The following is a 15,767-nucleotide window of genomic DNA, read 5'->3' as shown; positions in this document are numbered from 1 at the left end:
AAATTATTGTTATTATTATTTATTATTATATTTCATTTTTCCCCATAAAACGGATCTACTTTAAATTGTTATTGCTGTGATTCTAAATTTTCATTCAATCATGAAAACTACATCAATATAATTATTCTTTCATTGATGTGTTTATCGTTATTATTAACTATGTGTTTTCACCATGCTTCTATGCTTGAGTGTTATGGGTTGTGTACCTTGTGGATGAGGAATTTGTATTTAAATAACTTACTTGAGCACTGTCCAATTTTTACTTATAGGCTTGGTAGCAGATAGATACCACTGCTTATTAACTATTCTTGTTAACAGAAGATTTGCCATGCTTCACCTAGAGAAAACAAAATTTGATATTAATTTAAAAGATCAGAGAAAATTCAAGTTTATGAGAACAAATATTTTGTACACTATTAGTTAGGCCAAATGATACAAGAAAGCAGACCTTTTTCTGCATCAGCCAAAAAATAAATAAAAATAAAATAATAAAATAAAACAGAATATTCATACTATTCCCACTCCCAAAAGGTAATCATCCAATTCTTCCTTGAATCTACCCAGACTCACTGTCTCTGCCACGTTGGGAGGCAACTTATTCCAGTGTCTCAACACCTACTGCCTATTAGGCGAGTTTAAATTTATAAATCAGTAAAAACAAAAATTTCATTATATAGGAGGCAACTTATTGTGTAGCAAGGCAACTAGTAATTTTCATTTTGCAATGTCACTTGGACAAATGGCCATAAAACTGTGGTCGGCTAAGAAGAGATAAGATACAGGAGAACAAGTTGAGTCAGTTGGTGGGCATATCCTCTGCCATTCCTATTTGATGTTGCTGGAATTGGAATTCTGATGACTTTATGAAGTTTCTTCTTTTCTGGGGTTTCTTTATGGCTAGAATTCTTGGCTGGTTGCATCAAAGGTGTGGCTGTTTGTAATGGAGTGGAAGGTCACACTATTTCCCCCATATCTAGTCCCTGCAATAGCCAACCACAGATCTCTCTCTTACCTTGCCTCCTTCTGCTCTTTCTCACTCCCACATATTTTACACTATAGCTTTCTCCAATAACTGTAATCCTCCCCTACCTTAGATCCCACCAATGACACAGGCATATTCTCCAAGAGTCATCTCTAGCTCTGTCTCCTCAGAAGAAGCTTTCAGGATCATGAAATCTGCCAAATTAACTTTAAGGAATTCTCTCTTCACAAAACAGTCACTAGAAGAGCTAACCCATTAACCTAATAACCAAAAGTCATTGGCAAGTGCTGCAACCAACAAATTTTCACAGAGGGAAATAACTTTTTTAGTTATTCTCTCAGCTGCTCCTTTTCAATTTTCTTTTCAGTATCTTATAGAACATATGCCTGTATTAATCCAAGCAATTTGATTAATTGATACCATGATACTAATTCATAGATAGAGTTACCATCTCTTCCTATTCAAATCCAGGAACAAAAATAGCCATAACTTAAAGAATATGGAAAATAAAAATATATCATTCCTTTTAAATTAAATATATGGTATTATAAATTAATACTGATAAAATAATAATCATTATTAAATTATATGGAATTACAAGGACTATCCTGTTCTCTCACTTTTTTTTCATTGCCAGCAGATTTAAGCATCTTAATTAATAGTAGTATTAATAGTGGAAAATGCAATTATTTTTAATATTATATATTAAGCATTTTAATATATATATATACTAAGCATTTTATATATATATATATAAAATGCTTAGGTATGCTGCCCAAATTTTCCAACTGCTAATTGTTGCCAGCACCCTTTCATATGGTTCACCTCACATGACCACCATACCTGGCATTCTTTATTAATTTTTGTACTGAAGTCGAACATTTTTCGACTGAAGAAAGGCAAGCTATGCCTGAAAGCTATTGATGTATGTTTATTTTATTATTATTATTATTATATTTTTTATCTGTCTTCAATTTTAATAAACCGTTCTAGGTTTTAAGAAAGTATAAAAATGGCTAAACGGTGTGTAAGAACTTTGAGAAAATTTAAAAGAAGAGGAGGAGAGATCTAATAGACTGAAACGAGACTGTGACTACAAAGACAGACAGAAAACACAGAAGAAAGAGAAGCAAGATTGGAAATGAGAAGATGAGCAAAACACCATAGGATTAATCAAATAGAAGTACCAGATGCGAATAATCAACAAGCTGTAATTAATTTGGAAGAACATGACATAGGAAATGTGTTACAACTGTGAGTATTGCAATGCAAGATATTGGGGGTCATGAGTTAAACACATCAAATAAATACACTAAATGCTGTCATGATGGAATGGTTTTACTTGACCCACTGTCTGAGACGCCTATTCTATTACAAGAGCTGCTTACAGGGAATACACATGAAGCAAATACCTACAGAGAACATATAAAAGGTAAAGTGCAGCCATTATCAACCCACTGCAGGATGGAAGCCTCCTCAACAATTCATGTTGAGGGAAATGGACCATAATCTGCCACGCTGGTCCAGTGCGGATTGGCAGATCGACCGTATTCAGCAGTTAGGGGCTTGAACCCCGGTCTACTCAAAGAGCGTGTGCTACTGCACTCCCGCTCCTGCCCACAACTCAGCAATGCCGTTTGCATCAATGGGCACAGATATTAAATCACCATGGAAATGGTCCATACTGTTTTAGAATTCACGGCCATATTTATTATTTGGCCTCACCATTATATCCAAACAAGGCAAACAAGCCAGGATATGGACAACTTTATATTTTTGATTCTGCTAAAGCAACAACAAAACAGCTTGAAAAACAATCAAACCAAAGGTGTATAGCCGAAGTAATGCAATTGGACGAGATGCCGACAAGTTAATCCATTTACTGAATCATATAAAAAAATGCATCAAATAACCCAGGCCAATCCAACAATGAATGTGTGCATGGCATTTATAGAAGACCTGGACTAAGAGACTGAAACGAGACTCTGCGACTACAAAGACAGACAGAAAACACAGAAGAAAGAGAAGCAAGATTGGAAATGAGAAGATGGGCAAAACACCATAGGATTAATCAAATAGAAGTATCAGATGCGAATAATCAACAAGCTGTAATTAATTTGGAAGAGCATGACATAGGAAATAAGAGACGATATAATGCACCTACATCCAAAACGGAGGTTGCTGCAATATTTGTTGGAGAAGACTGGGAACCACCTGCAAAAAAAAGCCATATGCATATATCCCATAGGTGACTGCTGTAGAATTATATCACCACTAAACAAGAATGGTGAAGACTGAAGGATCTAGATTAAACTATTTATGCCATAATCAGAAAGATGGCATGTGTTATGCTGGGTACATCTAATTAGTATTAATAGTGGCAAATGATGAAAAAAATCAATTTACACAGTATCAGTCAAAAAAAACGAAACTTCCCACACCAGTCCATCCCTTCCAATAGTTTGTCTAGTTCTTCAATGAATTTATTCAAACTACCCATTCCACAACACCAGATGAAAGTTTGCTACAATAATCAACTGCCCAGTGGCCAAAGGCAAACTTCCACACAACTATCTTGCAACCATCCTTCCTTGATTTTAATTGATGCCAACTCATGTTATGTAGTCTGAGCAAAAGGAAGAATGCCATCATCAACAATGAGCTCGTTCAATCCATTCAGAGCCCTAAACAGCTCAATAAAATAATATTGCAGGTGCATAGTCTCCATACTGAAATTTGTAAAACTGAAGCCTTTATTGGTAAGAGCATCCTTTTGTTTACCTCACAATTTCATTGCCCTTCTCTGCACCTATTCCAGAAGATCCACATACCTTCTAAAATGAGGTGTCCATACCTGTATGCAATACTCAAAGTGTGGCCTAATCACTGCCTTATACAAAGGGATAAATACTTCTTTATCCCTGGTGGCAAAATTCCTGTATATCATTGACAAAACTGCATGAACTGTCTTGGCAGGCTGTCTGCACTTCTCAGAGAACTTCATATCTGACTGCACAATAACCCCCCCCCCCGGTCTTTTTCATTATCCACTACCCTGAGTGCAGTACCACACAGTTGATATGTTAATCTGGTATTACTGCTATACCCATATGCAGTAACTAGCATTTGTCAATGTTAAACTTCAACTGCAATTTCTCAGCCCATCTGCCTAATTTTTCCAGATCTTTTTGCAGACGCATACCTTGCTTACTGTTGTTAACCACTGATAACCACTCTGTCTTCTCCCATTCAACTATGCCCTTATCCATAGCAGTAACTTACCCTTAATGCCACACTGCTCCAATTTATAAATTATATAGCAGTCTTTTATGTGCAAAAGTATTAAAAGCGTTATTGAAATATAAGTATATGATGTCAAAATTATTTTTTGCATCCAGTTCCTTTGTTACTGCATACTATCCAGTTAGATTGGTCAGACAAGATTGCACTTAACAAATCCATGCTGCAAATACAATATAACTGCACTCCTGCCCAGGTGGTCCTGCATTACTTCTTTAACCAGTGACTCCATTATTTCTCTGGAACAGAAGTTAAACTAACAGGTCTGCAATTACTCATGTCATCCTTTGATCCCCCCTTGTGAATTGAAACATTTGCATATCCATTTTCATACCTCCTTTCTTGCCTCACTCAATATAATTGGACAGATCCCATCCACACCAGATGCTTTTTTCATGTTTAGCTTCAACAATTGCTCTTCCACTTTCCTCTCAATTATCACAAAATCATTTAGCTCCCTGTTAGAATTTGATAAACTTCTAGTGTTCCCTTCCCTAAAAAATTCCTCATGTGTGAATGCAGATGCAAAATACCTATTCAGTTTGTCAGCAACCTGAGCAGGATCATCAACAGTTAAACTATATATATCAAGTGGACTAATGTGATTCATCCCCTTCATTCTACTGTTTACAAAAGTAAAGAAAGCTGATGTTTTTCTTTACATCCTTTGCCAAAGACTTCTCTTAATCTAATTAAGCTTGCCTGACCCAAGGCAAGCTGAGGCAGATTATATTATACTGTGTAGTAAAAGCCTGTGGCTTCCTTGCACTATATGGCAAATACTATTACTATTAACATTCTTAGCATTTGTGTTACCTGATAAATTATATACATCCATGCATTTTTCTTAACTGCTACAAGACTCATCAGTTCATCTGACATCTATTTAGGCTGGAAATGTATCTCTTAGTTGGTATAAAAAGTCTAGTAGCGTCTGTGATTACCTCCCTGAATTTGTCCCATTTAGAAATTTCTGTTAGTAACATCATCATCAATAGATCCCACTGCATAGAATATAAAAGCTCTCTGAGACCACTGTAGTCATCTTTACAAAAGCAAAAGCCTTCTCTTTACTCTTGACGGTAGCTATATCTTTAAGTAAAATCACAAATTAATACACTGTGATCACTGCCACATAGCGGTTCTTTTATCTACAGATTCTTAATGCATGAAGAATTGCTCCGATAATCAGATAAAGAGTACTGCTTTCTCTTGCTGCCTCTTTGGCATGCTGTTGAGTAAACAGTTATCCAATAAATCCACAAGTCTTGCTTGCTAATGTGTGAGTGACCACCCACAACTTCCAATCAATATCCAGAAAGTTAAAACCCCCCATTACAAGGTATTCTGATTTACTGGCCCAATCTACTTGTCTATGTAGCTATTTTTTATACTCATCACAGTCATCAGGTCTATAACCACACCTAATCTTTTGTTTTCCCAGTGCTTCTGCATCCCTTCTGTCTGAGTGATACCACATCTCTAATATCCCTACAATGTTCACATTTTATGACTTAACCAGTACTTCAAATTCATTTACAATGCTCCTAACATTAGTGTATATGCAAGCATACATGCACCTAACATTAGTGTATATGCAAGCATACATGCACCTATCCTTAGTTACCCTAACACATCCCATATATTTTCTCGTTCCATGAGGATCCCCCCCCCCAAGCAGGCCTTGAAATCCCCAAAATCTTGCTTTCCAGGCTGTTGCATGTTCCAATAGCAGCAGTGCAAGAGTCACTTACCACCCACCTAACATTACCTCAATTAGTAACAGCAAATATTCTTGCAAATAATCTCTCCTCTTAACAAATACAAACTATGCTGAGAAAAATTGTACTCCCTGAGCCTCCTTGAACAGTTTTGCAAGATCCATATACTGAGTGACAAGGCTCTCACCATATTCTCCCTCCTATGTTTATTGTGTCTGGACAGAATTGTAGACACTTTCAAATTTAATCCTAACTTGTGAAAATGACATCTCCATAAGATTAATCTGCCATTCATTTAAAAGATGAGACAATCGCTGTTGTTGTTGCTATGTTTTTAGCTCAATCAGTGACTTACAACATATTGTATCATGTGTATTATGTCTATACAAGTCGTTCACAAGCTAATTTGCATATTCTATAGGCCAAAAAACCTGAAATATTAAAAACCGTATTCCCTCTGGTTTAAATTATCTAATTACAACCCCATTTGAAGATGCCTTTAGAAACTAGCATTAGTAAAGGCATACAATGCAAGTAAGCAAGCTTATGCAGCATCAGCCAAAAAAATGCTCCGATTTTACCCCTCCATTCGTTCCAAATACCTGTCCAGCTCAAATTTATTTATACTATCAACTTCCACAACAAAAGATGGAAGTCTGTTCCACCAATCAACTACCCACTGGCTAAAGGCAAACTTCCACACATCTATCCTACAACTGTCTTTCCTCAATTTGAATTTATGCCCTCTCAAGGTGATTATTCTGAGCAAGAGGAAGAATCCCATCAACATTGAGCATTCTCAAACCATTCAAGGCTTTATACACCTCTATCAGATCACCTCGCTGGTGCCTAGTCTCCAGACACTGTAATCTGCAAAACTTAAGCCTTTCTTCTTAAGAGCAACCCTTTGTTCCATTCACTAATCTTGTTGCCCTTCTCTATACTCGTTCCAACAGCTCTACATCCTTCTTAAAATGAGGCCTCCATACCTGTATACAGTACTCAAGGTGTGGCCTAACCATCACCTTATACAAGGGGATAATCACCTCCTTATCCCTGCTAGAAAAATTCCTGTATATCATTGACAAGACACCATGAGCTACTCTTGTAGACCGTCTGCACTGCTCAGAAAACTTCATATCTGCCTGCACAATTACCCCCAGGTTCTTTTCATTCTCTACCACTGTCAGTGTAGTACCACAGAGTTGATACGTTCTTCTGGGGTTACTGCTTCCCATATGTAGTACTTTACATTTGTCAATGTTAAACTTCATTTTCCACCTCTCAAGCCCATCTGCTCAACTTTTCTAGATCCTGTTGCAGCAGCGTACTGTCATTAACAATGGACTCAACACTGAACCCTAAGGGACCCCACTAATAACATTAGTCCACAAAGAGCAGTGTCCACTGATTACCACTCTGTCTTCTCCCACTCAACCATCCCTTTATCCATAGCAGCAATTTGCCTCCAATGCTGCACTGCTCCAATTTGTGCAGCAGCCTTCCATGTGCAACAATATCAAAAGCCTTTCTAAGATCCAAATATACGATATCAAAGTTATTCCCTGCATCCAGTTGCTTTGTGACCACATCACAGTATCCAATCAAATTGGTCAGACAAGACTTCCCCTTAAAAAATCCATGCTGTGTCCAAGCTATAATTCCTCCTCCTCCAGTCTACAATTGAACTCTAACACAGACTCTTCAAATGAATATCAATAAAACACTATACTGTCATGGAGGACAGATGAGACATGTAATAACATTGCAGTTATGTCTAAGTTTGTTCTCCTAAGAATTAAAACTATTTTCATTAACAAAGCAATATAAATCTGAATGTATGTAAAGTGAATATGTCACTGCTGACCATTTTAAGAGAGAGAGAGAGAGAGAGAGAGAGAGAGAAAGAGAGAGAGAGTGCTAGTAGTGTGTGCAGAATATTAACCCAGAAAGAGAGCAATTTATAGTCACCTTTCCAGAAACACATTCTAAAATTATAAAATCTGGAAATTTTTATTTTAATGGAAAATTCAATAAAATCTGTAAAAAATAATTTTCAAGGAGAGGCAGTCAATTCTGGTAACCCAGAATTGACTGCCTCTTAAAATTTATATTTATATACTAAATATACCCTTGAAATTTATATACTACATAATGTCTGGTAACCCAGACATTATGTAGTATATAAATAGACCTTTGTAAATGTTATTTTTCCACTGATGTCCTTTCCAGAGAAGGGCTGCAACATTCAGTTATACTTGCAGTTATAATATATTAATAAAATTTATATTATTAATATAACTAATGTAATTTATAACATAATATAATTAAAATTATATTATATTATATTATAAAATTAATATTTTGGTAAATACACCAGAAGATTAATTTTAAATTTTACAAGATTAATTGGAAGAGCACATCAACCATATGCAATCACACACTTCAAGGAATACAAAAAAAAGTCAGTAAATAGCATTAAACCAGAATATTATTTTAATGGCTGAATGATGGCACTTCTAATAGCAACATAGTTTCATAATATGTACAATTCATTTTGCTTGTGTGATGGCAATGAACACACTGGGAACTCAGATCCTGTCTGACTCCAAAACTTGCCCTGAATAGTCTTCCAGGTCCTAGCACTGCAATGAGTTACATATATTTCACATCATCAATTATGATAAATGATTGGTGTGCAGAATGCGCTCCAACCATTTTTCACAAAAAAAAAAACCATTCTCAAGTTCTAATCTGAACCATTTTATTTGCACAATTCCTACAAATTATAATCAAAATATGATCTAACTGACAAAAGAGTACTTGATTGTGCATAGTTCTCAATTTTCTTGTAGTCCTCAATAACCATGTTACACCCAAAAGAAAACAGTGACTAGTGAGCTACCAGTGTGGGATGTGTTGGTTTGGACCTCACCCAATGTTCCAGTTCTTGCCATTGGTATTCCAAAGGACTGAAATTTGAAATCTGCTAGCCATTCTGTCTTTTGTACATTCACATCCATGAAACATTCACAAACAGTGCCAGCAGAATGCCTGTAGCATTATCCTGTCAAATAAACCTAGGTCTGTACCAAAGAACTGCCACATCATTTGTCCAAAATGTTAAGGTGAGCATCAGCATTCATGGTTCCCCACACACCACCATCATGGTATGGCCTAGTATACTAAATGTCTTAGGCCATACCACAATACTGCACCATAACCCTACCTCCTCCAAACTTCACTGTTGGCACAATGCACTTCAGCAACAAGCATTCTCCAGGAATTCTCCACATCCCTTCAACTCAAAGGCTTTCGATCATGTTTGGCATAAAGGTCTTCTAAACAAGTTTCCATCTTATTGTTTGCCAACTGTTTTTTGTAATTGGTTATCCAGTTTTCTCTCTGACTGCTCACTGAGGGTGATGGTAGATGGCTCTCTGTCTTCTAACTTCTCCACTAATGCTGGTGTTCCCCAAGGTTCAGTTCTTTCCCCCCACTCTTTTCCTCTTGTATAATAATGACCTTCTACCATTGATCAAAAATCCTAACCATAGTTTTGCAGATGATAGCACATTGCATTCCACTTTCCAGTTTGAGAAACCTTGACCTGCTCAATCAGCTTCAACTTCTCGAATATCCACTACCAATTCCTTAAATGCCAATCTCCGGGTAATTCTCCAGTGGGGCAAAGACAACTTAGTTGATTTTAATCCTTCTAAAACTCAGTCCTGTCTTATATCTCGCAAAAAGGATTCTTCTGCTCCAATGCTTATCTTTGGTGACACTCCGATTTCTAGACAAGATGATATCTCTTTTAGGATTACCCTGACTTCTAATCTCTCTCTTGGCATAAGTACATTCCAAATATTGCTTCCTCTGGATCTAAAAAACTTGGTTTTCTCTTTCGCTCTTGGGCATTACTTTTCTTCCAAACAGCTATTCACTCTGTACAAATCTCAAATCCGCCCTACCATGGAATATTATTCTCACATCTGGGGCAGTGCCCCCAAAACCTCTCTCAGGCTTCTAGATTCCATTCAGAAGAGGGTAGTTGGTTAATTAATGACTCATCTCTAACAGAGTTTCTCCACTCTCTATCTCATAGACGTACTGTTTCTGCTGCATGCCTTTTCTACAGATATTTCCATGGGCACTGTTCTTCTGAATTGGCTTCTATAATTCCCGCTCTCTCTTTCAAAACAGTCCAAACATGTGCCGCCACCAGCCAACATCCATTTTCTGTCCAACTTCAAACTCACAGAACCAACTTTTCATCTTCCTCATTTATTCATTCAACTGCTGTTTTCTGGAACAACTTTCCTTCATATGTATATCCTGAAAATTACAGTCTACAGAAGTTCAAGTCTAATGCCAACAAATATCTTCTTTCGCCTTCTCAACCTCCAACCCAAGCTTGGTACTAAGTACTATAGGTTCTAATACCTCTTGTGTTTGGGGTTAAAAAAAAAAAAAAAAAAAAAACCTGCTTATCTGACTGGAATAGGATGTAATGAGATTCATCAGAAACAATGCCAGAGAACCAATTTCCACTTTTCTATGGCCTACTTAGAGACTAATAGAACTGAATATCATACTACCCTTCCATGTACCATCTGTTCAGATGGAGCAAGCCTCCATGGTCTTTCCATGTATTGGTGGATGGTAGTGGTGCTGTCACTCTTCCATTTTTTGATAACACTGATGTTTGAATTTGGTTGGCATAGGCTCTCAGCAATATGAGATCCAACAATAACACCCTTCTTGAAATCAGTCAATTTGGCTCTATGTAGCACGATCTGAACAACTAACTTGTACTAATTTTGTTCATGCACCTTCCTTATATACTGGTTTAAGTCACTTTTTTTATCCAGAAAGGTTGAATGGACTCTGAAACCAGAGGTATCTGGATACTTTTTGGAGAGTGATGTACCATTATATTCCATACAGACTACTCTACAAATGCTTGTGTAAAGGAGATAGGAATTTAGTCACCCTAAATTCCTATCTCCTCCACTTATAACAGTTAACATCTGCTTATTAAAGGATGTTGCCCTCATAGTATTTGGTTCTACATAAAATACAAAAACTGCATATAGCAGATCGGAAACATATCTCTTAAACCTCTTAAACTGCAATTTTTGAGGTATTTTCTAAGTTAATTGATTTCAAGCTGTGGCAATGAGCCATCTCAGGGTTGGTTCTCATTTTCCCTCCTCACAAATAGAAAAATCAAACTTTGCACACTGTAAATAAATAAATTTTCTATTTATACTCTGGGACAACCACACAGGCAGAGGAGTTCACAAGATACAGAGAACATGAGAAAGAGCACTGCATTTAGCAGTCACGGGCTTGAACCCTGGTCACTGAAAGCATGTGTACTTATGCACCCCAGTGCCTGACCACTTGGCTACAGTGGCCATGGTACTTAAATTAAAAATAAATATTGTATTTATATGAATATTGTACACCCCTGAATAAGATATACAGGCCAGTTTTTGCAAAAAAAAAAAAAGAAAACAATTAAAATCTTCTTTTTAGAATGATGCAACAGAAGTTTTTTACAATTAGTGTGATATATAAAATTACTATACACTAATGTTTCCCAATCTTTAACCTTAGTAGCCTTTTCAGGCACTCTTTGACTAGCATTTACCTAGCTATCTTATGTTTTTGTTTAGTATTAGCACCAAGAAAGCTAAGATCATAAGGCATTAGTGTAAAATAGATGCAATTTACTATGTCTGTAATCTGCATGTATTCTGTTGTCAGTTTGCTTACTTGATGGATGAAAAACTAATTTTCAGTTGCAAAGAATCCCCACCCAAGACTGGCTATCTCGGCCACAATATAGTTTACCTGACCATTTTTATATATATTGTACATGTTTTAGCCTTTCCAGGATCACCTCAATATTTATTCTAAGAACTTAATCTTGCTGTGGTCTGGTGGTTAATGCACATGGCCACAAGGAGATTGTTTTGAGCACATACATTTTTGAGAAAAAATGCACAGCATGTTGGTAATGCTGAAAACCCTGGCTGTCCTTTATAATGAATTCAGTATGTTTACAGTGAAATTGAATATGTAAACTCCTCTGGCCTTGACCATATCAGGAATATCTTTTTATTCCTGATATAGTCTTTTTGGCATTTGTATATGATAAACTTGGTATCATAAACTAAAAAACAAACTCATAGATACGTTACAAATTGCTTTTTATTTCTAAAATATGTAGTACGAAGGGATTGTAACAAAAGATTTTTATACAACCAAATAAGCATGCATTATCATAAGTCTGTGTTGACAGGAGTTTTTTTTGTTTTGTGTTTTTTTTTTTTTTTGGCTGATGCTGTATAAGCTTGATGCCTCTAATAATGCTAATGCTAATAAGTTATGGGACATGCAATGCAAATATTTATCTATAGATCCATCTTGCAGGCCTAATATTATGAGGACCTGCAAAAACTTAATCTGCTTCTTATTAGAGAACTTGTTTTCATTCCCTCAATGTACAAAATACAGCGAGGCACTGAATGCATGAACACTGCACAGCAAAGTGACATGCAACCACAGGCAGACCACACATGCACATTCACACTCTGTGGACAAGTGACCCACTCACTCATACAAAGGAGGGACCAAAAAATACATTTTGGAAACCATTATGGAATGCTCACAAAACATTGGAATAATAAGTGGTCTATGTAGGTTGGGACTGCTATACATAGTTGCTTTTCATTACTAGTTCTTATAACTTTTTTTTTATGTCTAAGAATAAATAAGCATTCACTCTGTAGCCAAGTGGTCAGCCACGAGAGTACATAAATAGACAGCCTTCAGTGACTGAGGTTCAAGCCTGTGACTGCTAAATACGATGCTGTTTCTTGTATTTTCACTACCTTGTGAACTCATCCAACAGTGTGGTTGTTCGAGAGTATAAAAACAGAAAATTTATTTTATTTTTTAAATAAATATAAAATCAAGTGTTCTTTGTGGAGGACTATAAGAAAAAACAAACACAACGGAAAATAATGTTCATAGCTCATTGTGAGCCATATGAATCACTATACATAATGATTGCTACTGCTTTTTCTTTTTGCCAACCTGTTAAATCTGCTACAGTGTGCATAAGGGAGCAAGAGAAAGAGATCATATCTTGCAGGAACTGAGACCTGTTATCAGTGATGTCAAAGGAACCTATGACAATAAATATCAAAGGCTGGTTTACACTCTAGGGTACAAACTTTATTTAAAAAAAAAAAAAAATAGTTTTCCACTACACCAAACCAAGTACCTATACAAGCTCGGTAGTTATGCTAAAAAGAATATGTATTATGACAGTTTATGACAGTTTTATTAGAATAATAGTATTTCAAATTGCAATAAAACTACTTTAATGTACTGTAATAAAGTTAGTTTTATTACAATAATACTATGTCTAATATATTTATAACCCCAGGGGCTCACATCTGGTATTTGGTGAGTATGGGCTTGGCACACCCAGGGTCCTGAGCTGGATATCATCATTCTTCTCTTTCTTGGTGATTCCCTTCTATTTCTGTCTGACCCCCTCTCTCTTTCTCTCTGGGGTAACTCAGAAATTTTTTTTTTTTTGTCTGGTGCAGCAAAAGCCTCAGGCTTCCTTGCATCATATGGCTAATTATAATAATAAAAATAATAATACAGGTTAATGCAAAAGCATCATTTTAACGTAGCCATCTACCAAAGTAGTTAAATTAATTAAATTGGCATCGTTTTGGTTATATCTCATATTGTGAATACCTTCACAATGAGTTGCCATGGTATTGTACTACCTCGAATAAGTAACACTTCACCAGTGGAGAAGACTACCGTCACTTATTCTCAGCGGATACCACCACCCAGATGGCACCGTTTCAAAGCTTGTTGGCTTCCCCTGGTGTTCCAATAGTGACAACCCAGTTATGAAGTATAACTTCACAATATGACAGATGTTAAGAGATGTTTTTATTGCAATAAAATTTAATTTATTTCAGTACATTATAGTATTCTATTCCAATTTGCAATACTATTATTCTAATGAAACTGTCATAGTACATATTATTTTTAGCATAACTACCAAGCTTGTACAGGTAATTGGTTTGGTGTAGTGGAAAACTACTTTTTTTTTAAAAATAAAGTTTGTACCTTAGAGATGTTGTTGCACTAACTTATATGTTAGTCATTCTACCTCACTGCATGAAGCCTTTGCCCTTAAATATTTTATAGTCTATATCACTGCACGCCATCAGGCATCTCTCATATTGTGAAGTTATACTTCATAACTGGGTTGTCACTAGTGCAACACCAAGGTACTTGCCCACCCACTGAGGAGAAGCAAACAAGCTTTGAAACGGTGCTGTCTGGGTGGTGGTATCCACTGAGAATAAGTAACAGTATTCTCCACTGGTGAAGTGTTACTTATTCGAGGTAGTACAATACCATGGCAACTCATTTGAAGGTATTCACAATATGAGATATAACCAAAACGATGCCAATTTAATTAATTGTTTGTTTGTTACTTGGTTTTTAGGAGCATTAGCAACTAAGGCCATATTGCTCCGGGGATATGTGGTGGTCATTCCCTGACCTTTCCGCATCCTTCGTATTTGGTGGTCACGGGCTCGAACCCCGGTCTAATCAAGAAGCGTGTGCTATGCACTGCTGCTCCTGCCCAAGGAGACGCCCACTTTAATTAATTAATTTAACTACTTTGGTAGATGGCTACGTTAAAATGATGCTTTTGCACTAACCTATAACCCGAGAGGCTCACATCTGGTGAATATGGCCTTGGCACACCCAGGGTCCTGAGCTGGATATCATCATTCTTCTCTTTCTTGGTGATTCCCTTCTACTTCTCTCTCTCTCTCCAGGATAATTCATAAAAATTTTTTTTTCTTGGCTGGTGGAGCATAAGTCTCGGGCTTCTTTGCACCATAAGGCTAATAACAATAATAATGTTAGTCATTCTACCTCGTAGCATGAGGCCTTTGCCCTTAAATGTTTTATACTATGTTAGTCTCATTGCAATACAACTAACATGGTGTTTATTGTTATAAATAATTACAATTTTTACTGTAATAAAAACAAATAGATTTAATTATATTTTCCAAATAATAAATTAAAAAGATCCCTCCTCTTATTAGATGAACAAAGATAGGTAAACTACAGATCATGCAACGCCGAAATAGCTAGAATTCGTTTACAAATACAATAACTTTTAATAGGTTAGCGAAAACAATATTAAGTAATCTAGTTTCAGCCATAAAGGATCATAATTAAAGCACAATAAATAACACCAAAAAAAAAAAAAATCACGAGAAACAAATTTCGCTCGTTGTAATAAGAAAAATAATGAAAAAGTGCACCGAAGACAAGTACTACATTACAAACGTATTACGCGCTACATAACTAAAATGCTGTCAACCAATAAACTAGATAAAAAGCAAAACATACAACACAACCAATATAATAACACCCAGCTGATCAAAACATCTACATGCTATAAGCCACGTATCCACCATTTAAAAATGGTGTTTTTAATGGAAAAAAAAAATTAATAGTAAAGGTGAAGTAAATAAAAACAAGATGTTTCAAATAATCGTTAATATTTTGCAACTATGTGTCACATGACTCATCTTTGCATGATAAGCTAAAAAACGCCAATTACAAAATAAGTAAGAGGCGAAAGTAGCTAAATGCTATTTTCGTACCACCCCAAGTTGCACTTTTTCCCAACA

General features: G+C 36.1%; 1 protein-coding gene across 3 annotated transcripts in view; it reads right to left on the bottom strand.

The window, feature by feature from the left end:
* LOC150087803 (mitochondrial potassium channel ATP-binding subunit) overlaps positions 1-15,549 on the bottom strand; it is a 96,334-nt gene extending 80,785 nt beyond the window's left edge. For 2 of the 3 annotated variants that reach the window (XM_090370432.1, XM_090370430.1), the window contains exons 1-2: positions 14,781-14,905; positions 242-337 (exon numbers count right to left, since the gene is read on the bottom strand). In XM_090370432.1, the coding sequence (XP_090226558.1) occupies positions 242-330 (89 nt within the window). In that variant the 5' untranslated portion in view covers positions 331-337; positions 14,781-14,905. Of the gene's footprint in view, positions 1-241; positions 338-14,780; positions 14,906-15,483 lie in introns of those variants that run through there. The other variant, XM_090370431.1, reaches the window with a different exon arrangement.
* Between the last annotated feature and the right edge of the window lie 218 nt (positions 15,550-15,767).

The sequence above is a fragment of the Mastigoproctus giganteus genome, chromosome 3 (genome assembly GCF_048544385.1).
Source record: "Mastigoproctus giganteus isolate SK-2022 chromosome 3, ASM4854438v1, whole genome shotgun sequence".
NCBI classification, from domain to species: domain Eukaryota; kingdom Metazoa; phylum Arthropoda; class Arachnida; order Uropygi; family Thelyphonidae; genus Mastigoproctus; species Mastigoproctus giganteus.
Note: the sequence above shows the minus strand (reverse complement) of the source record. Positions and strands in the feature narration are given on the sequence as shown.